The sequence below is a fragment of the Felis catus genome, chromosome D4 (genome assembly GCF_018350175.1).
Source record: "Felis catus isolate Fca126 chromosome D4, F.catus_Fca126_mat1.0, whole genome shotgun sequence".
Taxonomy (NCBI): domain Eukaryota; kingdom Metazoa; phylum Chordata; class Mammalia; order Carnivora; family Felidae; genus Felis; species Felis catus.
The window spans coordinates 86810706-86835376 of NC_058380.1; the positions used below are offsets into that span (position 1 = coordinate 86810706).

At 55.1% G+C, this 24671-nt stretch overlaps 2 protein-coding genes, 1 long non-coding RNA gene and 1 other non-coding gene across 7 annotated transcripts in view; 2 read left to right on the forward strand and 2 right to left on the reverse strand.

Annotated features, from left to right (window-relative positions):
* Positions 1–3612: 3612 nt before the first annotated feature.
* TRNAR-UCU lies at positions 3613–3704 on the reverse strand. Its single transcript is given in 2 exon segments — positions 3613–3648; positions 3668–3704. It is a non-coding gene; the product is annotated as a tRNA-Arg (tRNA).
* A 471-nt stretch (positions 3705–4175) lies between these two features.
* On the forward strand, positions 4176–17231 carry SLC27A4 (solute carrier family 27 member 4). The gene is made up of 13 exons (XM_003995933.5): positions 4176–4356; positions 5678–5844; positions 7431–7825; positions 9224–9382; positions 10482–10551; positions 10651–10742; positions 11551–11660; positions 11871–12080; positions 12317–12443; positions 13101–13238; positions 13417–13581; positions 13675–13821; positions 16356–17231. Exons 2-13 carry the CDS (start codon positions 5684–5686, stop codon positions 16511–16513), a joined length of 1932 nt encoding a protein of 643 aa, XP_003995982.2. The 5' UTR covers positions 4176–4356; positions 5678–5683; the 3' UTR covers positions 16514–17231.
* Positions 14008–23509, reverse strand: LOC102902067. 2 transcript variants are annotated; one of them, XR_006588478.1, is made up of 3 exons: positions 22717–23509; positions 15721–15822; positions 14008–15228 (listed from the first exon to the last, which is right to left on the reverse strand). It is a non-coding gene; the product is annotated as an uncharacterized LOC102902067 (long non-coding RNA). The 2 variants fall into 2 exon arrangements; XR_002148530.3 differs by having other exon boundaries at positions 23067–23507.
* The window catches only part of URM1 (ubiquitin related modifier 1), a 36174-nt gene continuing 34986 nt past the window's right edge, over positions 23484–24671 (forward strand). For 2 of the 3 annotated variants that reach the window (XR_002737682.2, XR_006588477.1), the window contains exon 1: positions 23484–23619. Coding sequence is in view for 1 of the 3 variants with exons in the window: in XM_003995934.5 (XP_003995983.1) it covers positions 23585–23619 (35 nt within the window). In the remaining 2 variants the exon portion in view is untranslated. The remainder of the gene's footprint in view (positions 23620–24671) is intronic. The other variant, XM_003995934.5, reaches the window with a different exon arrangement.

Sequence of the window (24671 nt, forward strand, 5' to 3'; positions counted from 1 at the left end):
ATCTAAAAAAGAAGATGAGAGACCGAGGCTCCGTGAGAAGAGGTGATTTGCCCAATGCCTCACAGATGGGACTGGGAGTGTAACCCAGGTGTATCTGACTGAAAAGCAAAGAAGACAAGTCATAATAATGTGTGGTGGGTGTTGACAGAGGTATGGTGAGCAGTTGGTGAGGGGCAACCTATTTAGTCATCTAATCTCCACCTGCCGGTGTATCCAACTAGACTGTCAGCAACTTGAAGACAGGCTGTCTGTCTCATTCCCTCTATGTCCCCTTGCATCTCCCCCACAGGCCAGGCCCAGGGTCTGGTGGAGTACTGCCTTGGCCTCACCATTGTGACCGGGCTAGGGGGAGGAGAACAAGGGAGCTGGTCACCACTGCCATCTTGCAAACTCTCATTTGCCCACATTGTATATGACCTCAGCAAATGATGTGGACACGATCGTGTTTACACCCCTGGATCCTGTGTGGATCAGATCAGAGCCTCCAATTCACTCTCGCTGTCATTCATTCAACAAACATTTATCGGGCTTCTGTTATTTCCTAAGCCCTGCAGATATAATCAGAGATAATCTACATGTCTAGATTTTACATGAGCTTTGTGGTCAGTGAGCTTGTAAATTACAATAATAAATACGTCAAACACGGACTCAAATTCTGGGAAGTGAGCACTAGCAGTGTGTCCTCATTTTTATATATAAGAAGTGGAGGGGCACCTGGGTGGCTCCCAACTTCAGCTCAGGTCATGATCTCATAGGTTGTGAGTTCGAGCCCCGCGTCAGGCTCTGCCCTGGCAGCTCAGAGCCTGGAGCCTGCTTCCGATTCTGTGTCTCCCTCTCTCTCTGCCCCTCCTCCGCTCCTGCCCTGTCTCTCAAAAATACACATTAAAAAAAAAAGAAGTGGAGGGGTGCCTGGCTGGTTCAGTTCAGTGGAGCATGTGATGACTCTTGATGTCAGGGCTGTGGGCTCAAGCCCCATGTAGGGTGTAGGGATTACTTTAAAAAACTATTTTATTTGGGAATGCAAACTGGTGCAGCCACTGAGGAAAACAGTATGGAAGTTCCCCAAAAAGTTAAAAATAGAACTACCCTAGGATCTAGCAATTGTACTACTGGGTGTTTGCCTACCTAAAGAATAAGAAAACACACCAATTCTAAAGGGATACATGCACCCCTATGTTGATAGCAGCATTATTTCCAATAGCCAAAATACAGAAGCAGCCCAGTGTCTATCTATTGATGAACGAATCAGGACAATGTGGTGTGTGTATATATATATATATATATATATATATATATATATATATATATATATACATACACTGGAATGTTGTTCAACTATAAAAAACGATGACATCTTGCCATTTGCAATGACATGGGTGGAGCTAGCGGGTATAATGCTAAGTGAAGTTATTCAGCCAGAGAAAGACAAGTGCCGTATGATTTCATGTGGAATTTAAGAAATAAAACATGGGGTGCCTGGGTGGCTCAGTCGGTTAAGCATCCGACTGCAGCTCAGGTCACGATCTCGCGGTCTGTGAGTTCGAGCCCCGCGTCGGGCTCTGGGCTGATGGCTCAGAGCCTGGAGCCTGCTTCCGATTCTGTGTCTCCCTCTCTCTCTCTGCCCCTCCCCCGTTCGTGCTCTGTCTCTCTCTGTCTCAAAAATAAATAAACGTTAAAAAAAATTTTTTTTAAAAGAAATAAAACATGAGCAAAGGGGAAAAAAAGAGAGAGGCAAGGCAAGAAACAGACTCTTAACTATGGAGATCAAACTGAAGGTCACCAGAGGGGAGGGTGGTGGGGGGATGGATTAAGTAAGTGATGGGGATTAAGGAGGGCACTTGTGATGAGCACCGGGTGTTGTATGGACCTGTTGGGTCACTACATTGTACACCTGAAACTAACAGAATACTATATGTTAACTAACTGGAATGAAAATAATAACTTAAAAACAATAATAAATAAAAATGAAAAAAAAAACACTTTTATTTGTTTGTTTTTGAGAGAGAGAAAGAGAGCACGAGCAGGTAAGAAGCAGAGAGCGAGGGAGATAGAGGATCCCAAGCAGGCCTCACACTGTCAGCACAGAGCCTGACATGGGACTCCATCTCGTGAACCTTGAGATCATGACCTAAGCCAAAATCAAGAGCGAGATGCTTGGGACACCTGGGTGGTGTCTGACTCCGGCTCGGGTCATGATCTCATGACTCGTGTGTTCGGCCCCACATCGGGCTCTGTGTTGACAGCTCAGAGCTTGGAGGATGCTTCAGATCCTGTGTTCCCTCTCTCTCTGCCCCTCCCCTGCTTGCAATGTCTCTCTCTCTCTCTCTCTCTCTCTCTCTCAAAAAGAAATAAACACTAAAAAAATTTTTTTTAAACATTGGGACACTTAACCGACTGAGCCACCCAGGTGCCTGCCAAAAATAAAATCTTTTTTTTTTAAGGTTTATTTATTTTGAGAGAGAGAGAGAGAGAGCAGGGGAGGGGAAGAAAGAATCCCAAGCAGGCTCTGCATTGTCTGCAAGGAGCCTGATGCAGGGCTTGATCTCAAGAACTGTGAGATCATGGCTTGAGTGGAAACCAATAGATGGATACTTAACTGACTGAGCCACCCAGGAGCCACATAAAATCTGGAAAGAAAAGAAAAGAAAAGAAAAGAAAGAAAGAAAGAAAGAAAGAAAGAAAGAAAGAAAGAAAGAAAGAAAGAAAGAAAGAAAGAAAGAAAGAAAGAAAGAAAGAAAGAAAGAAAGAAAGAAAGAAAGAAAGAAAGAAAGAGAAAGAGAGAGAGAGAGAGAGAGAGAGAGAGAGGGAGAGAGGGAGGGAGAGAGGGAGGGAGGGAGGGAGGAAGAAAGAAAGAAAGAAAGAAAGAAAGAAAGAAAGAAAGAAAGAAAGAAAGAAAGAAAGAAAGAAAGAAAGAAAGGGAGACTTTGAACAAACACTCGGCTGAGAAGCTGACCCATGTCTGTTGGATGCCAATGCCCATCACCACTGCACCACACTGCCTCCCACGAGGGAGACGGAGCTTTAATTTACCTAAGTCCCCCTAAAGGATGCACTCTATACTCTGGAATAAATAGGTCCAAGTAATTATTAGACCAAAACTTCATTTCATTTTTGAGCCCTCTGACTAGACCCTGAAAATTGCCCATCCCCCCCTTTAAGGACTTCTTCCTGGACTAAGGAATTAGTGGATGTATTTCAGGATAAGAAGTGTGGACGCCCAACATGTTTGATTATCAAGGAATCAAGTTTTCAGAGGTCTCAGTGCCACACAGGGCTGGGAAGCTGGTCAGTGACCCAGGACTCAGCAGGTGGCATGACAAATGTAGTCGTAGGCTTAGAAGTTAGCTGATTTGCTGCAGGGTCCAGAGAGGTCCGAGGCCAAAGTTAGGTACAGGTCTTCAGATCCGTGCCCTTTGTACCACGAGGTGTGTCAAACTGCTTACAACACACCACGGCTAGAAAGGATTCCTAGGCAGAAATCCTGACGTCACATTTATTGCCATCCCAGAAGCAGAGGTTCCAGCCTCTGGTCTGCAGATCTTCTGAAACTCGTGAAGGTACTGAAGGCCGTAAAATATCCCCATGAAAGTGAGGGAGGAGGTATCCAAAATTCGACTCTGGTGGGACTCGAACCCACAACCTTTGAATCACCACACCAAGGATCGGCTAGAAGTCCAATGCGCTATCCATTGCGCCACAGAGCCGGCTACTGAAACCTCCCCCGGCTCACCCCCCTCAGCCTAAGCCGCCCTTTTAGCGTTCTTCTAGGGGCGGCTTTGGCCTCTCCGGAACCCTGCTCGTGTCTGCGCGCGGACTCTGGATTCTCCGCCCACGATGCTGGCGGGGGTGTTCCCCCCACGTCCGAACGCCCTGGACTGGGGGCGCAGGACCCACTCCCAGCCCGCGGGTCTCCTCCCGTCCCGGGGGTCTCCGCGGCGGGGCCGGGCAGGGCGGCGCGGACTACAACTCCCAGCGTGCCGCGCGGGATGCCGCCCGAGGCCGTCGCGCGCGCAGGGCGGGCTGGGCCGGGCGGCGTCGGCGCGTTGGAGCTGCGCGTCGCCGCGGTCGCTGCGGCTCTCCGGCCGTGGGGAAGGCGCGGGAGGCGGTGCTGCGGGCCGGCGCAGCCGGTTTGGGGTTGCAGGAGGCGGGCGGGGGAGGAGCGCCGCGGGCGGGCGGGGCCGGGAGGCAGGCGGGGCTGGCCGGGCGGCCGGGCCATGCAGGGCGCAGAGCCGGCAAAGCTCTGCTGAGACTCGGCTCTGCGCGCCCAGGGGCGGCTGATGCCCCCAGCGTTCCCCACTCCGCTGCCGCAGCCAGGCCGCATCTGGACGGGGCACCGCGCGGCGGGGCCGACGCTGGGTGAGCAAAAGCCAGGCCAGTGGGTCCCCGGGCGGGGAATGTGCCCGGCTGAGTCTCGGGGAGGTGGCGCGGCCGGCTGGGATGAGGGACGCGCCCTGCTGTTGTGTCTCCTTGCCGGGCGCTCTGCTGCCCTGGCTCCTTAGGGGCGAGGGCGGTTCGCAGTGACCAGGGACGGGGGCGCGAGGTATCTCGGCATCCCTTTCCCTTCTCGTCCCATCCCCCAGCCATCCAGGATGGGTTCCTGTTCTCTTCCCTGGCCGGTTCTGGGAGGACTAAGGACCTTAGAGACCTTGGCATTGGATTTAGGAGTGCTGGTTTGGTCTCCCTCCCGGCTTTTGATTTTCCCGTGGAGAAGGGGGAGATGGCATGTAAGGGCTCCCTGTGGTCCAGACCGTGTCCTCATACTGGCTTGGAGACTCTCAGGCTACATCACAGCCGTGACCTTCAGCCCCCACCCACGAATCGGAGAACCCTGCAAGAAAACGGAGTCCCATCTGCTTCCTCTTGAGCAAGTCCCTAAGGCTCCAGGAGAAGAGCCCAAGACTCCTAATCTCAGTCCAGTCAGCTGTTCCCCTTCCCCTATAGCCCAATCCCTAAAGATGCATGTAAATGGCTTGCTGAGTGTGTTTGTAAGGGGGTGCCTTCAGTGCCCTCTTGTGCTCCCTCAATCACCTTTCCCCTCTAGGCGGTCATCTCTCAGGCACCTCCAGGCTCTAACCCGTTTGCTCTGTCGCCCTCTGTGGGCCAGCAGAAACATGGCACCCTGCGAGTTTGTGGGCAGACACTCGGCCAGGCCCCTTTCCGGGGAGCTTGCCCCTTTGGGTGTTGTGGCTTGGCCTGGTCATCCAGAGACCCAAAGACCCATCCTTGAGTATTTGGATGAGGAGTCAAGCCAGAGACGCTTAAGTTAATACCCCCTCCAAGACATTTTGGTTCAAGATCCTGGATGTCAGGAGGGTAGACTGTCCTGTTTTGGCTGGAAGGGCTTCCAAGAGCAATTCTCACTTACACCATAGCACAGAGGGGGAGACTGAGGCCTAAAGCAGGAAAGGAACTTACCCAAGGTCACTGGAAGAGTCGTAGGAGGACTAAGGGGCTAGAATCTAGCCTCTGCGTCTCAGCCATGGAATTACTCATCTCTAGTCCCGTGCTTCTAGCCTGTTTCAAGACAGCTGTGGAAAGGGACCCCATCCTCAGCTGCCTACTCAGTATGGCTAAGCCTCACCTCACTACAGGTTGACCCTTAGGATCATAGTAGCTGCCTAGGCCAGGAGGTAGGGGACATAGACATTTGGCTCCACTGACTGCTCTGTGCCCACAGGCCGCAATGCTGCTCGGGGCGTCTCTGGTGGGGGTGTTGCTGTTCTCCAAGCTGGTGCTGAAATTGCCTTGGACTCAAGTGGGGTTCTCCCTGCTGTTCCTCTACCTGGGATCTGGAGGCTGGCGCTTTGTCCGAATCTTCATCAAGACCATAAGGCGTGATGTCTTGTGAGTATTTGGTCCAGCCCATCTTGGGGTCTCCCTAATTCCCCAGATTTCTCCAGACCAGACCAGGGCACCTGGGCCCCAGAGGAGGAACCTCTGCTCTACCTCCTTCCCCCAGCAGTAGTACCTGGTATCTCCATCTTCCAAGATGAAAGTCTTCTCCTAGGGCATCTCCCTAACTTGATGCTGTTTAGCCTAGGGCAGACTTAGGGGCCCAGGACATGCACTGAATGCCAGGTGTGTTGAGAAGACATCTACAAAGAGTCCTGAGGACATGTTTTAATTAGTGAGATGATGAAGAGGAACCCTGTGGGAAGGACCCTGTACCTTGGGTTGGCATGAGTCAAAGAGGGCACAGAGGTCAGAGCAGCGCCCTGAAACAGATGCGTGGAGGAACCTGCTCCCCAAAGAAAGTCAGGTAGGGTCTACAGGGCCATCCTGTGCCAGAAACACCTGCTGCTACCTGCTCTGTGCAAGGCATCGGGCTGGCTCTGGGACCCAGGGAGGAACAAGGGAGACCTAGTCCTGGGCCCGGCTCAGTCTGGTCAGGGAGATGAGAAGGTGATACAGTAAATCCCTAAACTCACAATGTTGTGTGGGCAGAGACCCTGGCCATCTTGCTCACAGTGGTGTCCCAGTGCTCGGCACAGTGACCCACACTCAGAACAGGCAGCTCGCTCATCTGAATTGACTGCAAAAGGAGGTATCGAGCGGCCACTGCAGGAGGGGTGGTAGCAGAGAGCTGTGAGAGTATGGAGCAGGGAGAGAGGGCTTTAGGCGTAAGCCTTGGGGAATCAGGGAGGCCTGGAGGACAAAAAGCTATGGTTAAAAGGCTCCTCCAGGTGATGGGAGCAGGCATAGAAGAGTGGAGCTCCAGTGGCGCAATTGGTTAGCACGTGGTACTTATACAACAGAATAGGCATAGAAGTCAGGGAGCTAGGAGGGTTCAGGGGTCAGAGGTGGCAGGGGCAGGCAGGAAAAGGGGATATTGCCAAGTGATTCCACATCACCTAGTGAAGCTCTGTGCCCGGTACTGAGTGAGACCCGGGGGGGTCTCGGGGTAAGCAGGATGGAGCCCCTGCTGGGCTCACAGGGAGGGAGACCGAACAAATCACAAACTTATCCCTTATTTACTGTGAGAGTGGTCTGGAGAGGTTGCAGTACAGGGCTGTGGGAGGTCCCAGATGAGCTGGGACTTTGACTTGGGCCCCAGAATCTTGGAAGACTCTGACAGAACACTAGATTCCAAGAAGAGCTTCAAGGGTCCTGGGTGTTACACTCTGGAGCCAGAGAGGACTGAGATTGTGATCTTAGCTTGTCGCAGCCTGGGCGAGCCGTGGTGCTGCAGGGCCTCGCTTTCTCCCTTGTACTGAGGAGGGAGTCACCCCCCGGGGTCCCTGGTGTTATTGTGAGGCATCAGTGGGCTGGTGCCTGTAATGGTGCCCAGCACACAGGTGCTGGGAAACGGGAGTGTTGCAAGTGATCAGGCTCAGGAGCCTCAGGCCCGTGGGACAGCAGCCTGGGCCAGGGTGTCGGGAACCCTGCTCCCAACCCCAGCAGTCACGGCTCCCTTGCTTGCTCCCACCTAGCGGCGGCATAGTGCTCCTGAAGGTGAAGGCAAAGGTCCGGCGGTACCTGCGGGAGCGGCGGACAGTGCCCATTTTGTTTGCCTCCACGGTCCGGCGCCACCCTGACAAAACAGCCTTGATCTTTGAGGGCACAGACACACATTGGACCTTCCGCCAGCTGGATGATTACTCAAGCAGCGTGGCCAACTTCCTACAGGCTCAGGGCCTGGCCTCGGGCGACGTGGCTGCCCTCTTCATGGAGAACCGCAATGAGTTCGTGGGCCTGTGGCTGGGCATGGCCAAGCTGGGTGTGGAGGCAGCACTCATCAACACCAACCTGCGGCGGGACGCCCTGCGCCACTGCCTGACCACTTCCCAGGCCAAGGTCCTCATCTTTGGCAGTGAGATGGCTCCAGGTGAGCCCCTGGGGTGTGGGGTCAGGCAGGGAGTCCCACAGCATCTTGCACAGACTACAGCCCCCTTCTGGGCCTGAGGGAGGCTATGTGGCTCAGAGGTTAAGGGCATGAGCCTTGGTGTCCGATGGCCTGGCCTCTGCCACTGGTAAGCTGGAGATCCTGAGGAAGAGACTGGAAATGTCTGTGTCTCTGTTTTCTCACTGTCCTACCTACCACATACTGTTTTTAAGAAGATACTTTGCCTGCAGCACTAACAAAGTAGCTGATGCTAGGTGAGCCCTCAGCTATGATGGTAACCATTCTTATGAGTAATTAGGCCTCATTTGCTTCATCTATAAAATGGAAACAATCTCTTTTCTGCTGTCTGGCAGAGCTTATGTTTTTGCCGCGGTGTGGAGTGCTGACCAAGACTGAGCTTGGTGCTTTAATAGGCAGCTCTAGGGGTGCCTGGGTGGCTTAGTCGGTTGAGCGTCCAACTTCAGCTGAGGTCATGATCTCAGTTCGTGAGTTCGAGCCCCGCGCCAGGCTCTGTGCTGACAGCTCAGATCCCGGAGCCTGCTTCAGAACCTGTGCCTTCCTTTCTCCCCCTCCCTGCTGGTGCTCTGTTTCTCTCTCTCAAGTATAAATAAACATTAAAAAAATTTTAATAAGCGGCTCTAATCTTCACAAAGCCTGGTAAAGTAGGGATGGCTGTCTCGGCTTTACAGATGAGGAGACAGAGGTTCCGAGTGGTGTGAGGAGATCATCTAAGGTCACACAGAGGCAGGATTTCATCTTGGGCTTGACCAGTGTCCCCTGTCCCGCATGGCTATGGTGCGGGATGACGGCCAGGGAAGGTGACTGAAATGCAGAATGGGAGAGGAACGATGCAGCAGGGAGAGGGGAGAGGGTTGGACAAATGTAAAGGGAGGCCGAGGAAGTGGGGCTGAGGGGGCCGGGACTGGCCTGTGCCTGGTGCGGGTGAGCCCCTGGACTGTGGTAGTGCACAGGGGAGCCTGAGAGAAGGTTCCCACCCTCTGACCCTCCATGCCTCCTTTCCAACCACACACGAGCGTGGCACAGTGCGTAAAGGCACAGACCTTGGTGTGCGGTACAGCTGGTCATTCTAGCTGTGAGCAGGCCCTGCCATCCTGGGAGCCTCGTCTCCTCATCTACGCAATGGGCTGCCGTTGGTACCTGGGCTGTGTGAGCAGGAAGGAGCCCACCGTGTAGCTCCATAGCAGCTAGGGAGCTGTTGCTCTTGTCAGCATCTTTCTTACAATGAGGCTGGTGCTTCACCATCGTGCCCCCCACACACAGCCAGTCTCCCCTGATGACATGCCAGCCTTGACACAAGCAGAGGTCCTGAGGACATGGAGTCCCTGGCCTGCCCCCTGATCAGCCCTGTCTTCCCCACAGCCATCTTTGAAATCCATGCCAGCCTGGACCCTTCGCTCAGCCTCTTCTGCTCCGGCCCCTGGGAGCCCGGCACGGTGCCCGTCGGCACAGAGCACCTGGACCCCCTGCTGGAAGATGCCCCCAAGCACCTGCCCAGTAGCCCTGACAAGGGCTTCACAGGTGAGTCCCCTGCCCCACAGAAGGGTTCTCAGAGGGGCCCAGGACAGAGCGCTGACCTCAGGGCGGGAGGCCTGCATACTCCTGCAGACTTGTCATGTGACCTGGAGTGAGTCATATCACCTACCTTTTTCCATCTGGGAAGATGGGCACAGTTACTATGGGTCACTCTGAAGGTTAAAGGAGCTGAAGATGCCAGGCACGGTGCCAAGCACTCGGGAGCTCACAAAACCTGATTCTTGGACTTGTTGAACGAGCCTTCATCGCTGCCCAAATGTGCAAGATCACGTGGAGCCCAAGAAACTGCTGGGTCTGAATTTCGGCTGGGGTTGGACGGGGGGCAAGACCCTCTAAATATTCACCCAGCACCTGTTTGGTGCCGGCCCCTGTCAGCCTGCGATCCTCTCCCTGCCCTAGACTGTCCTGCCTGCCCATCCCCTCCTCCAGGTAGCCTTCTGACCCTGTAGCCTCTCCTCTATGCTCCACCCTGCCCTACGGAACCCCCAGCTTGCTGCGCCACCCAGAGGGCGAGAGCTGGTGCCGAGCACATTCAGCAGCCCCTCTGCTTCCCTCGTGTCCCGGAGCACCTGAGCTGCCCTCTGAGCCTCGGTTCCCGCAGCTATAAAATCAGGGGTGGTAATGGAACCTATTTTATGGAGTGGCTTTGAAGATTGTAAAAGATAACAGTGGAAAACTAGGGTGTGACAAGAAGTGCTCAGTAACCGGTCATTGTCATTGCGGTCATTTCATCTCTGTCATACGTGGATTTTGTCTCCCGGTGCTTTTGTAAGCTACTTGAAGACAGGGTGTCTGTCTGGGTCAGCCTGGTGTCCTCATGGTGTCCAGCCCTTGGCATCAGCAGGCATCCAGAGGGCATGAGATGGTTGACACACAGCGTGCAGCTGTCCCACAGCGTTCCAGACCTAGAACCCCCAGCCCAGTGGGGAAACTAATGTGACAGCCCCTGACCTGGGCTACAGGGTGGGATGGAGAAGTGGTCTGTGGTACAGAAGTTCCCTGGGCACTGTCCTTCCTGCAGATAATGCCTCCCCAGCCCTGTGCTGTCCCTTCTCAAAGCCATTTATGTGTCTGTTTTCTTTAGATAAGCTCTTCTACATCTACACATCAGGCACCACAGGGATGCCCAAAGCCGCCATTGTGGTGCACAGCAGGTAAGGGGCAAGGCTCCTGGGGGGAGGACTGGGGGTGGTGGGACCCAGGGGCCTCTCTTCCTCCTTTCCAGGGCCCACCGAACACTCTGTGCCCTCCAGGTATTACCGCATGGCTGCCCTGGTGTACTACGGATTCCGAATGCGGCCGGACGACATTGTCTATGACTGCCTGCCCCTCTACCACTCAGCAGGTAGTACTGGGCCCTTCCTCTCAGTCTCTGGCACCCCAGGCCTCAGGAGCCCCCCCAACCCCCTCAGCAGGCAGCATCTTGTGGTAGAAACACATGAGCTTTGGAGTCAAATCTGGGTTAAAATTCAGAGGTAGCCATTGACTGGACCTCTGAATGAAGACAGCAACGTGAACCTCACAGCTTGTGTGTCCGCAACACACAGGACACCTGGGTTAGTCTGTTCATTTTCATGGGTGTGCACACCCTTGCTGCTTGGTCTTAGGAGCTTTAGGGAAGACAGAGATGGAATAAATATAGTTCCTGCCCTCAAGGTGCGTAGAGTCAGATGTGTATTTAAGGCAGGATGAAGGATGGAACCCCAACCTGACTTTAATTCGGGAAATGACATGGTGAGTGCAGAGACAGGCAGGGAGCAGGAACTCAGCTCAAGAGAAGAGCCCAGTGATGGCCAGGAAAGCTTCCTGGAGGAGATGCATTCAAGTCAGGCAGATGTGAGGTGCAGAAGCCAGGTGGGCTAGCTTGTTCCCCCCTGGATGGATGGCAGCATTACAGGTACAGGAGCAGGAGCTTGGGGCCAGCTCCAGAGGCCCCAGGGAACAGTCTAAGGAGTATGCACTTGATCCCACACTGGGGAGGTACTGGGGAGCCATGGAAGACTAGGGGAGAGGTATGATTAGTGCTGGAGGAACAGGACAGGAAAGAGGGACTGGGGGAAGGGCCTTTGAGGAGACGGGCTGGACAAGAGGAGGCTCTGGAGGGAGGGGTCTCCTGGCTCCCAGACCTCCATGGCCCATCCCTTCGCCTTCAGGAAACATTGTGGGAATCGGGCAGTGCCTGCTCCATGGCATGACGGTGGTGATCCGGAAGAAGTTCTCAGCCTCCCGGTTCTGGGACGATTGTATTAAGTACAACTGCACAGTGAGTGAGGAGGGCAGGGGATGAGCCGTCCCTGTCCCCTTGTGGCCGAGCAGCCCCACTCGGGGACGTCAGTCTTACAGCTAAGGCCAGTTGTTCACTGGGGGCAACATCCCCATTGTTCGGACGGGGAGGCTGAGGCCCGGGGCCTACAGGATTGGGAGGTGAAGTGAGGGCAGCCACGGGCCAGCCTCACTCCAGGTCCACCCACAGATCGTGCAGTACATCGGCGAGTTGTGCCGGTACCTCCTGAACCAGCCGCCCCGGGAGGCGGAGCACCAGCACCAGGTGCGCATGGCACTCGGCAATGGCCTCCGCCAGTCCATCTGGACCGACTTTTCTAGCCGCTTCCACATCCCCCAGGTGGCCGAGTTCTACGGGGCCACCGAGTGTAACTGCAGTGTGGGCAACTTCGACAGCCAGGTGGGCAGTGGGGCGGCGGAGGGCGGGCAGGGTCCAGTGTGGAGTGTGGTGGGCACCAGAGCCTCCACCGTCTGGTTAGGGCGGGCAGGGTCCAGCACAGAGGGTGGTGGGCACCAGAGCCTCCGCTGTCCGGGTAGGGCAAGGCAGTCATGGGAGTGTGAGGGCCAGGCCCCCCAACACTGCCTAGTCTCAGGCCTGTGGCGGGAGAGCCCAGGTCCAAGTCTTGGCCTTTGCAGGTGGGGGCATGTGGCTTCAACAGCCGCATCCTGTCCTTTGTGTACCCCATCCGGCTGGTGCGAGTCAACGAGGACACCATGGAACTGATCCGGGGGCCCAATGGCCTCTGCCTTCCCTGCCAGCCAGGTCTGCCCCGGGGCTGGAAGTGTGGGCAGAGCAGGGGAGGTTGGCCTGGGAGATGGGACTGGGATGGGTGAGTGGGGAGCCCTTATTCTGACCAGTGGCTGTCACTCAGCTCTTCTCTTATAGCTACGAGTCCTCTTTCTTCATCCATCTGTTCCTCCATTCCTTGTCCTCTCTACCCATCAGTCAATTAACTCACTGTCGTGTGGAGGACCCTGGGATTGATCCTGGCTCAGCCCCTTCCTTAGCTCTGTGCCCAAGTCCCCTCATCTGCCAGTGAGGCTGATGGTGGCGCTGCCTCCTGCGGCTGCCCCGGGGGTCACGTATGGTAAAGAACGGACCGCTCTCTGAACAGAGCCAGGGGCCCAAGGAGTGCTGGCCCCGGTCAGGCTGTCCCCATAGCGCTTGGCCACCCTTTCGTATCGTTCATCTTTCCATCTCACAGGCGTTACTCAGACATTACTGAGTGCCCATGTGCCGCAGACCCGCCCAGAGAAGCTCCCTGCCCTCCGGGCTCCCGTACCAGAGCAGGGCAGCGTTTCTGTGGGAAGCAGTGTGAACAGAAGTCAAATCAAGATGCAGGGCACATTGCGGGGGGGGCGGGGGGGGGGGGAGGCTGGTGGTGGAGGAGGCCTAACCCTGACCCTTCCCTGCACCCAGGTGAGCCAGGCCAGCTAGTGGGCCGCATCATCCAGCAGGATCCCCTGCGGCGCTTTGACGGCTACCTCAACCAGGGTGCCAACAATAAGAAGATTGCCAAGGACGTCTTCCAAAAGGGAGACCAGGCCTACCTCACCGGTGGGTGGGCACCAGCCCCTTTGGGGTGGGCAGGGTGGAGAGGAATGAAGGGGCCCTCGCCCACCTGCAGAGAACACCTGCCCCAGGACGCCCCAGTCCCAGCCGTCCCTGTCCAGCAGATCCCGGGGTCCGGTGAGGCCTGCCGGCCCCAGCCCTGCCTCACACAGCGCCCCCCTAGGTGACGTGCTGGTGATGGACGAGCTGGGCTATCTGTACTTCCGAGACCGCACGGGAGACACGTTCCGCTGGAAAGGCGAGAATGTGTCCACCACCGAGGTGGAGGGCACACTCAGCCGCCTGCTGGACATGGCCGACGTGGCGGTGTATGGTGTCGGGGTCCCAGGTATCTGTGGGCTGGTGGGAGCTGCCAGGTGTGGGTGGGAGGCACCCCCAGGGGGCACGGCCAGCTCCTCACGGTCCGTGCTGCCGCCTCCAGGAACCGAGGGCCGGGCTGGAATGGCTGCGGTGGCCAACCCTGCTGGCAGCTGTGACCTGGAGCATTTTGCACAGCTGCTGGAGAAGGAGCTGCCCCTGTATGCCCGCCCCATCTTCCTGCGCTTCCTGCCTGAGCTGCACAAAACGGGTATGTCCCCTCCCCTGCTCCAGCTTACAGGCCCCAGGCCTGTGCCCCTTCTTGGTTCCTTTTGGAGAGACCCGGGCGGCTGTCATTTGACCTTTACCCGCAGCATTGCTGTGTCGTTGGTAAGCAGACCTCCCTGTGTACAAGTGAGTGGACTGAGCCTTCAGAGAGAGAAGGTTCATACATCCGTTAGCGGGATGAATGTTTACTGAGTACCTACTACGTGCCTGCCAGGCTCTGTGCTAGGCTTTTGGGGATATAGGTAACAAATTCTGATGGGACCTTTGCCTTCTTGAAGCCTGTTCAGCGGTAGGGGAGGCAGCAGAGGACACGGAATTCCAAATGTAAAGGATAGAATACAGATCACACTGACAGAAAAGCAAATGAATGGGGGTGGGGTGCCTGGGAGGCCCCCCTGAGGAAGTGATGTTTGAGCTGAGACCTGAATGAAAGGGCAGGGTTTGTGGGGTGGGAGGCATTCCAGGCAGGTCCTGAGACAGGACAGCGCTTGGCCAAGAGAGGAAGGAAAGGAGGCCCCCGAAGCTGGAGCCAAGGGAGGGGGGGTGGGGGCAGGCAGTGATGTCAGGTGGGGCAGAGAGGTCAGTGGAGGCCAGAAGACTCTGTGGGCTGGGGAGGGGCCTGGACGGAGCCACAGAAGTGTTTGAGCAGAGCAGTGACCTATGTCGGGTGCATGTTCCACACAGTCCTCTGGATGCCATGTGGAGTGCAGGAGAGGGCTGCAGACAGCTCCAGGGGGGTGGGGAGACAAGTGAGGGGCTCTTGCTGTTGTCCAGGCGAGAGGTGAGTGGTGGGTCCACGGTCACATAGCAGGGCAGTGCCAGCCTCTGGCTGTTGGACCACTGACGGGTCCCCTGATGGGCAGGAAGTCTGGGGGTCCTGCCCAGTCCTGCCCCCAGCTTGCCTTAGTGCTTGTTGCCCTGTCCGGACTCTCCCCCTGCTCAGCCTCAGGCCACCTCCCATACGCTCATCATGTCAACCCCTGCCCTGCTGGAAGGCCTGCCCTGACCGAGGTGGCCCCTGCCAGGTAGTAGGCCCCTAGGAGCACCTGAAACAGTGTGTGACTGAGCCTGAGAGCTCCTGAGTTTTTGGGTGACAGCTGACTTCTCTGTGCAGGAGAGGCAGGGAAGCTGTCAGCCCTCAGGTTTCAGAGGCTTTGCTACAGCACAAACACCCCAAAACTTACTTTAGGGCATAAAACAGTCATGTTTTTGCTCTCAGTGGTGGGTCAGCAATTTGGGGTCAAGTTCAGCTGAGCGGTTCTTCTGCTGGCCCCCCCTGGAGTGGAAGAGCTGCCATCGCTTGTGACTCAGCTGGGGCTGGAGGGGCCAGGATGATGTCCTTACCCACCCGTCTGGCTCCCGGCCGGTTCTGCAGCGCCGGCCAACAGACCTGTGTGTGAGGATGATGATGTTCTGTATGTGCGCTGACCGGCACGGCAGCCACTAGCCCTGCGTAGCTACTGAGCGCTTTTTTAAATGGGGCCGGTATGACTGAGGAACTGAATTGGACATTTTGTTTAATTTTAATTAAATGTGTGTGGTCTCATATGGCCAGTGGCTATCCTACTGGATAGTGCCAGCCCAGGGGGCTTTCCTGGGATGTTTCCCCTCTGTTCTGCGTGGCTTCCCAGCCTCCAGAGACCACACCGGTGTCAGGCACTGCCAGGAGGGAGGGAGTAGAAGCTGCAAAGCCCCTCGAGGCCTAGACCCAGCACTCGAATGTTCTGTTGGTCAAAGCAAGTCACAAGGCCAGTTTGGGTTCAGGTGGGGGATGGAAAAAGACTCCAGCTCTTGCTGGGAGACATGGCCAAGCCACAAGGTGGTGGAGTGCGCGTCCAGGGAGGGAAGGAATCTAGCCGTTCGGGCAATTTGTCATACATACCTAGGTTCAAATCCCAGTTCCAGCGTTGATGAGCTGTGTGATGTTGGCCCCGGGGGCGTGTCTCACTGCGCCAGTCTCTCCTGCCCTGTAGGGGTGATGCCCCTGAGGAGAGATGGGGAATTTACATCACGAGTGCTGAGAAAACATTGCTGCCTGTTGAAACGACTTCAGATATGTTAAAAGCTGAAAATGACATGCATCGTAGAATCCATAGAAGAGTGTTGAGCACCTGCCTCTGGGGTTGATGTGCAGATTAAATTAGATCATGCCCTTCCCTGGGAGGTGCTCAAAGCCCAGATCTGAGTTCTGGTTCTCACTCTGCTGTCACTCAGTGTGTGTGGCCTTAGATGGATGGTTTCCCTTCTTTGGTTGTCAGTTTCCCCATTTGCAAAAAGAAGACGGGTAATGCAGCCCCCCCACCCCTTCACCAGGGCTGCTCTGAAAAGCAGGATATAATGTAATTAACTGGAGCCTCCTTTGCAAACTGTAAAGGGCTTGGCCCTACCGTGCTCTAGGCCGCTTTCCCGTGTTCTCTCCAGCCTTCCTTCTCTGTCCCTCTTCAGTTTTGGTGGGCAGCCTCCTGAGGCCCAGGCCCCTGCCCTGCACCCTCTGATCCATCCCCATTGCTCCCTCAGGGACCTTCAAGCTACAGAAGACAGAGCTGCGGAAGGAAGGCTTTGACCCATCAGTTGTGAGAGACCCACTGTTCTACTTGGATACCCGGAAGGGCCGCTACATCCCGCTGGACCAAGAGGCCTACGCCCGCATCCAGGCAGGCGAGGAGAAGCTGTGATTTGCCCCTGAGTCCCTCTAAGGGCCAGTGGGTGCAGGATCCAGAGCCCCAGCTCCCACCCCAGAGGGGTCATGGGCGATGCCAGACCAAAGCAAGCAGGGCCCAGCACCTCCGCCCCGAGGTGCTGACCCCCTCCCCATCAAAACTGCCAAGTGACTCACTGCCACCTCCCCCTGCCCCCCAAGAGGGCTTTCTGTGAAAGCCTCATGTCCGTATTACGTCTTCGAGGCCAGGTGGGGCCTCTAGGCCCCAGGCTAAGATGGACTGTGGCCTCAGGAGGACGTCTTGGGTCAGGGCAGGGCCAGGTGGAGGGCCGCCAAGCACTCCCCCAAAAGCAGGGAGCTTGTAAATGGGACCAGGGCAGAAGCCCCCAGACTCAGGAAGCCAGCAGAGTGGGCAGGGGCTGCAGTGGCTGTTGATCAGGTGGCCGAAGAGGATCCTAGCCCTGGAGCTGTTCCAGTGTCGCTCAGCACTGCCTGCGCCTCAGGGAGGGTAGGAGGACCACCCTGACCTGCAGCGGGCAGTCTGGACTGAGCCCCCCGCCCCGCCCCGCCACCATCCTTCTCCTCGGTGGCTGCCTGGCTGCCCCTCAGGTGGGACCTTTCTCTTTGTAGGTCTGTCTGTGTCACTTTCTCCATCTCAGTCCTGGGCCGGTTATGAGAGGAGCAGGGGTAGAGGGGGTCACTCAGGGGCCAATAAACTGCCTTGACTCCCCCTAGCCTGTGTGCGTGCCACCTGAGCTCACCCTACCTGCTCAGGCCCCCACCTCCTGCCCCTCCGGCCCACTCACTCACTCCGACTTAGGGATATAGCGGTTAAGATGCCTTCAGTGAGTTGGCAAGGTATTTAATAGCGTGAGCTTGAAAGTCCAAACCAGCCGTGTCACTTTTGAGTTCGCGGCCTAGGGCAAATGACTCAGTCTCCTCTTCTGTGAAAGGGGAGTAATCGGGAGGATTCAGAGAACAAAGGGACCCATTTTGAGGAAAGGGCTGTTCAGAGCCTTTGAGGGAGAAAAGTCTAACCCAGGATGGGATCCTGTCTCCAGACCCTCACTTGTGCTGTTCGCCTTGCCTGGGGTGCATTTCTCCAGGGGTTCGGTGGCTGTGCAAAAGCCAGAGCAGGCCTGCCTGACCAGCTGGGGCAGAGTCCAGGAAAAAGCTTCCTGGGGCGGTGTTACCAGAGCTACAGCAATCAGCAGCGCCAGTGGAGAGCCAGCTGTCTCCTGGGCCCCATCACTGGAGTCACACCCAGGCTGGAAACGGGTGGCCCATTGGGAAAGGGGTCCAACTCACCCCAGGGCAGTGGGCAATGTGTGCCCCGGGGGCTTCATCTTCACTGTTCAACCCTCACCACGGCCTGTCATTTGCTGAGGTCACACAGCAGTGGAGGCGCGGCGCTGGAAGGCAAACCCAAGCCCCTCTTGCTTCCTGCTGCCCCACCCGCCTGCTGGTGCAGAAGGCAACGGGAAAACCAACAGAGCTTCCATTCCACGAATGCCTGTGGAGCCAACTGTGGGCCCCGCCCTAGGCCTGCAGCTGACAGCCAGGGTGGAGGGGGGCCAGGGTGAGATCCGGGGTGCCTCCTGGGGGAGCGACTTTGAAAGAGGAATCTGATGCTGCTCAGGGGAAAATGGGGGGCAGAGCTGGAGTAGGGCCCTTGGAGAATGGTGTTGAGGGGGTTTAGGAGGGAGTGGTAGGCATGGCTGCAGTGTCCCAGTGTGACCAGCAGAGGGCATGCAGAGCTTGGAGAATTCCTTCTTGGCCCTTCTCAGCCTCCAAAAGCAGAAAGGAGGGGCTGCCTCATCCCCAGGCCGGTACCCAGCCCAGAGCACTCCGTCTTTGAGGGCCCAGGGTCGGACTTCCATGGGCTGGTCCTGGCTGACAGCTTTGTATCTAACCCTTAGTAGTGAGTACTTTCCAATGGGATAGCGCTGCCACCCACCCAGGGGCCCCTATTCCTTCCTGGAGATTGAGCGCAGTCACCAAAAGGCAGTATGGAGCGGTGGTTGGGTTAACAACCTCCAGCTCAAAAGGGCAGGTGCTCAAGTCCATTTGCCAGGCTAAGCCTCAGGTTCTTCTGCAAATGGAGATTCAGGGTAGTTGTGAAAATGCATTGTGCCTGGAGGTCTCTTAACTCTGGGTCTGGTGCCAATACCTGCTCAGTACACAGCAGTTACGGGGTAAAAAATGAAAAAGGATATATATACAGGTGTCAGGACCCCAGACTAGGCCTGAGTTTACCACTTCCACACTGCTTCCCCCTCTGCACCCCCTCCCCCCCGCCCCAGTGAAGGGCCTTGGGAGCTCTCCCATCTGCCTCTGGTCATCCTCAACCATGGCTCTGTGAGTTATGCGCACAGTAGCTTCTCAATATGTGCTTGTGAATTTAACGATAGCTACTGTTTATTGGGCATTTCCTGACGTTTCTATGCTGTTTCATGGTTTACAAAGTACCGTGTTAAGTTCATCTGTGGAGCAGAGTCTAAAGGCCTGCTGGGGGCAGGGGCAGAAGCGGCGCACGGTAAGATAGAGAGACCTGGGAGCCCACTGTCCGGGGACAGGGGAGAGGGAGCTAGCGAGTTAAGAAGCAGCCGGTGAGGTAGTTAGCTGCACCCAACCCAGCGCGCTGGCCAGGTAGGCAGTTGTGTTTCACGGTCAGAGAGGCTATTCAAGAAAGAGTTCTCCAAGAATTGGAGTGGGAAGAGCATCCCAGACAGGAGTAGCAGCAACATGTAAAGGCCTGCAGGGCAGGTCTAGGAAAGCAATGAAGCTGCAGGGGAGTGCGCATCCGGTGTGGAGTAGGGTTGAAGCAAAGTATGAAAAATGAGTCTTTTGTGGGCACTTTCCCTTGCACACTTCCAGACAGTGGGGGCTCTGCTAGGAGGTCCCTCATCCCTCCTCTCGGGTCACACCCACTTCCTTCGACTTGCTAACGGCCACACCGTATGGAGCCCTTCCTCTGTGCCAGGCGATTTGCAATGCGCTACGTGTGCATCAGTTTGCTAAATCCGTAAGGAAAAGCAGCTACTATTTTTACCCCCATTCCACAGATGAAGAATCTGAGGCTCAGGGAGGCAAAGTCTCTCCAAAGACCACAGAGCCTGCGAATGGCAGCTCTGGGGGTAAGACCCCTTCCTGGAGCCTCAGTGTTCCCATCTGCAACAGTGCCTGGGGGCGGGCAGAGGCTGGAAAGAGCCGGCCTCGAGCATCCCTGGAGGTCCTACCGCCCTCAGGACAGGCAAGTGGCCGACCGGGCCAGTGCTTGGAGTATCACTTTCAATTCCTGGGAAGAAGGTTAAATACCTCCGAGGGGCCCATTTAGGCGGTGGCGGCAAGGGAGGGGGTGACCAAGTGACTTTCAAAGGGGCCTGAATGCTCGGCCGGCCCCTCCCCCCACCGAGGAGGGGGCCCTGCTTCCTCCCAGCCTAATGATATTCCAGGCTCAGCCCTCATCTTTGGCGGCAGTTTAACCCGAGCCGGGGCGGATTTCTTTCTCACTGATCTCAGCTTGACACCCAATTAGCACAAGAATGGGAGGAGGAAGCCTGCGAGAGGCGCCTCCCAGCCTCCCGGGGCGCGTGAGGGGAGCAGGCTGGAGACAAAGGGCAGCAGGCAGGGGGGCACCCGCGCCCTCGCCTCCCCTGCAGACCCCGCCTTTGTCTCCCTTGGAGCTTCTGAGGAGATAGAGGCCGCCGCCCGGGCTGGCCGGCCTGCTGGAGGAGACAGGGGATGGGGCCCAAGCCCCTCTTCTGTGTGGATCCCAGGGGAGGGCATCTGGGTGAGCCTGACCCAATGGGAGGCAGTGAGGGCCAGTGATGCTGAAGGCACTACAACCTGGGGTTGAGGCCTTAGGGGGCATGAGACACTTAGGGGCCATGGGCAAACCACTGGTTCTGAGCCTCAGTTTTCTCATTTGAAAAATGGGGATAATAGTAGTCTCTGTGAGCAGCCAATCAGGTAGTGCATGTAAACACCTGGCAGGTGGAAGGTGGGCATTCAATAAATACTCTTTTTTAAATACATTTTTTAAGTTTATTTATTTAGAGAGTGAGAGAGGGAGATCATGAGCAGGGGAGGGGGAGAAAGAGAAATCCCAAAGCAGACTGTCCTGTCAGCGCAGGGCCCGACTTGGGGCTCTAACTCACAAACCGTGAGATCATGACCTGAACCAAAATCAAGAGTCAGACACTCAACCGACTGAGCCACCCAGGCGCCCCGCAATAAATGCTCTTTTAATGAATATGAATATGAACTAATATTGTTACAATTAAGAGATTGAGTGGGGTAGGCTTGTGATCAGAAGGAAGGACTTTCTGAGACCCAGGCATTCACAGAATGGGCTGACTTACCCAGAAGTGAGCTCCCAATCTCTGGGACTATGTAAGAAGCTGGAGGAACCTGTTTGTCGAGATATGGGAAGATGCCTCCTCTGGCCTTCCTAGGTGCCATCTCCTTCCCACCATCCCTTTGGATTTGGGCTTGTGTGAATTCTGGGAAGCCTTCTCTGATCCCAGGGCTGGATTAGGGGGCTCCGCCAGCTCCCACAGGGCCCCATGTTCCCCCTTTATAACATTGATCACACTGTGAGGTCCATTTTTACATCTCTGGCTCCTGCAACAGCCCCAGGAGAACAGGGACCTGTTGGTTTTGCTCACTGTTGTGTTTCCAGCACCAGCTCTGGGCCTGGCACTTAAAAAGTGCTCAGTGAATGTTTGTCAGACGGATGAAGCCCTTCAAATGCTCCCTAGCTCTCATGTTCCAGCCCCAGGAGGTGGCAGTTCCTGGGGTGAGAGGATATTCAATTCTCGAAGAGGTGAGCTGAGTTCAGAGGCTCAAGGGCTTTACCTTGTTGGTAAAGAGAAGCCATTAAATGACTTTGAGCGGGGGAGTGAAAGGTGTTCGCTTACTCACTCAACAAGCACTTACCAAACCCCTACAATTACAAAGCTCCTTACTGCAAGCTAAGGATCAAAGATGAATCAGGCAAGATTTCTGCCCTGGAAGAGTTGGGTCTAGTGAAAGAATCTTAGAATATTTTTGCTGAAAGGACCTTAGATCATTTGGTTCCCAACCTTCTTCACAGATTGGGGAAACTGAGTGCCAGAGAGGGAAAGTGACCAACCCACACAGCATGGTGAATATGGGGACTTTCCATTAACCACAGGATTCCTTCATGCTCTGAGGACCAGGCTGTGTCTGACTTGTTTTCACTTCGCCAGTGCCCCGGAACAGTGCCTAATACATTGGAATGGCTCAGGGCTATCCACGGAGTCAAACTACAGTGAAGTCATGGCCACAGTGAGGGAGATGGGAGGCAGGCAGACAGAGAAGAAGCAGGTACAGGTGCCAGGTGCCAGGGGTGGCGGTGGAACATTTTGGGGTTGCAAAATCAGCTTTAGGAGAGGAATCCAAATTGATGACTTTTTTTTTTTAAGATTTTAAGTAATCTAAGTAATCTCTACACCCAACATGGGGTTTGAACTCAAAACCCCGAGATCAAAGGTCCCATGGTCCACTGACTGAGCCAGCCAGGAGCTCCTCAAATTGGTGACTATTTGGATGTGGGACAGAATTAAGAACAATGTCTAAAGTTTCTTGCTTAAGTGTTTCAGTGTGTGGCAGTGGTATCCTTGAGATGGGGAACACAGGGCAGGGCCTGTGTTAGGGAAGGAGGCGCTGTGGCAAGAACTCATTTAGTCCTCGCTACAACGCTGTGAGTTATAGGGGGTGTTACTATCCCCATTTTACAGGTGAGGAAACTGAGGCACAAAGATGATAAGGGACTTAATGCAAAGAAACATCTAGGAAGTGGTGGGAACTGGATACAAAGCTGGCAGCTGAACTCCCAGCTCTTAACCATTATATCATTCCACCACTGACCTTCAGACTACCCCCCCCCCACATGCTACCAATGCTAAGTTCAATTTGGAAGTGTTGTGATTTAGACACCCCAGTATATCTACTTTACCCCACTTCTCCCCTGGCCTTTTGCAACAGGCTCCAGCGGTCTCCCATCTTCTTCCCTGTTCTTGTTAAACCATTCACACTCCAGCAAGTAAGGATATTTTACAGTATAGTTCTAATGTCACCCCCTCCCCAAAACTTTCAAAAGCCTCCCACTGCTCTTAGAATAGAGACTGAAATTCTTACCTGGCTCTCAAAGTGTGATTTGGCCCCTGCCCCCTTCCTAGCATCATCTCTTACCAGCCCCTCTGCTCCCCAAATTCCACTTTCCTCTCTTGGTGTCCCAGCATGGTCTCCAACTCAGGGCCTTGGCATCTTCTGTCCTCCTCATTGGAATGTTTCAGAGGTTTCTCTCCACCCTCACATCCACCTACGTTACTCAGCTTTATTGCTTAGCTGTGTCCAGCCCAATTGGTTTTCTTTTTGAAGTTCCTATAACTTCAGGTCACTTCTTTCAGTTAGAGGTTTTCTATTTATTAGTATGATTGATCTGTTTCTCTGATTACAGTTAGCTTCCACCACTACACTGTGAGTGCCCTAAAAGCAGGAACCCTTCTCATCCCGTTCACCACTGCACCTGTAGCACTGACCAAGATGCCTGGTACACGGAGGACGTGCAGCAAATGTCTGCTGAATGAGTAAAACCCAAATCGATAACCAAAGGAGCGCCCGGATAGCGACTCAATAGCTCAGGAGAGATTTCTGGGCTGGAAATAAAGACTTGTAGTCACTTATAATTCAAGTCAAGTCAAGACGAATGGACGGGCTCACCCAAGCGGTGTGCGGGCTTAAGACAGACTTGTAACTTTTGCAAGATAAGCAGTAACGTGGCTCACAGGTACGACGCAAAGATGCCCGGGCTCCCCGCCTAGCTGTGGCTCGCACGAACCGCTGCCCACTCAGCTCCCTGAGGCCCGTCTCAGAAAGGTAGGTGACCAACTCAATTGCCCCTAACGAGAGCCGCTACCTCCCCGCCTAGCTCCCGGCCTTCCTCCAATGGCTGCAGAGGATGACCCTCTGGGCACCGCCTCTTCCGCTCGTGGCGACCGGAAGTGGGCGGGAGGGCCGGAAGTTTAAGGGAATTTCCTGTGAGCTCGGCTTCCTCAACATGGCAGCGCCCTTGTCGGTGGAGGTGGAGTTCGGGTGAGTCACAGAGCTGGGGCACTGTGGGGATGGATTGAAGTCGTCGGGCCCGGAACTCCCCTCCCTCTGCTTTGGGGCCTGTCACGACCGAATCGCTGAGGCTCCTGGCGCCTTCCCAGAGCTACGCCACCCGCCTCGAAGAGTCTGAGAGGCTCGGTCTCCCTTGGCGACGAGACCGTATGTCCGGGAATAGAGGCGCAAGCCCGGGCGTGGAGGTGTCCTCTGGGCACTCCTCAGTTGCCCCGTGGCCTGCCGGACTCAAAAGGCATGACGTTAGCAGGCGGCCTCCTTACCTTCTTTACTAATCTCGTTTTGGACCAGTCCCGTTTGTCTGGCATCTGAGCTCCTAGAACCGAAAAGGACTACCCTTCACCCCCAGATTTCTTCTTCGGGCAGCAATTTCCGCTTACACGGTTCCTGGAGCCTTGTTTCTCATGGGATGTGTGGCCAAGGCGGCACTCCTTCTCTTTCCCAGGATTTGGGGATGTTAAACAGACCTGAACCTTTTTCAGGTCCTTCAGTAAACTGGCTGATTGCCTTCTGCAGATCTTGAGTCAGGCGAAGATACGGGGATAAATAGATAGCACAGTGGAGGAGAATAAGTTGACAGTGCAGTTATACACAAGACAAGAGGAGCAGGAGTGGGACACACACACCCAAAAGCTGAAGAAACACACATCAGGGAGGAAGTCTCCTCAAGCCACTATCTTCTATCCCCTACAAACGAGTTTGTCGTGTGATTTCAGAGCTGAGAGAAACTGCAGAGCTTGGAGGGAAGGCAAAGGAACTGAGACCCAAGAGATGGGTGGTATAATTTCGAGTCACATGGAAAAAGCTGGGACTAGATGTGTGTGTGCACGTGTGTGTGTGTGTGTGTGAAGGTAAACAAGCCAAGGCTTATATGAAAGGAAAAATCTGAAATGGTAATCTAAAACCTCTACCCATAAATGCCTTTCCTTCCATTGGATGCCCTCAGTTTCTTTCATGTTTTCCCTTCACTGGATAGTCCATTCAGTAGTCATTATTGAGTGCCTATCATGTGCCAGGCAGTG

Excerpts from the sequence above, each read along its gene's own strand:
- SLC27A4 (XM_003995933.5), top strand. The coding sequence starts at position 5,684 with ATGCTGCTCGGGGCGTCTCTGGTGGGGGTGTTGCTGTTCTCCAAGCTG. Across the intron at positions 5,845-7,430 it reads ACCATAAGGCGTGATGTCTT|CGGCGGCATAGTGCTCCTGA; the intron begins GTGAGTATTTGG and ends GCTCCCACCTAG. Across the intron at positions 10,743-11,550 it reads GCCCCTCTACCACTCAGCAG|GAAACATTGTGGGAATCGGG; the intron begins GTAGTACTGGGC and ends CTTCGCCTTCAG.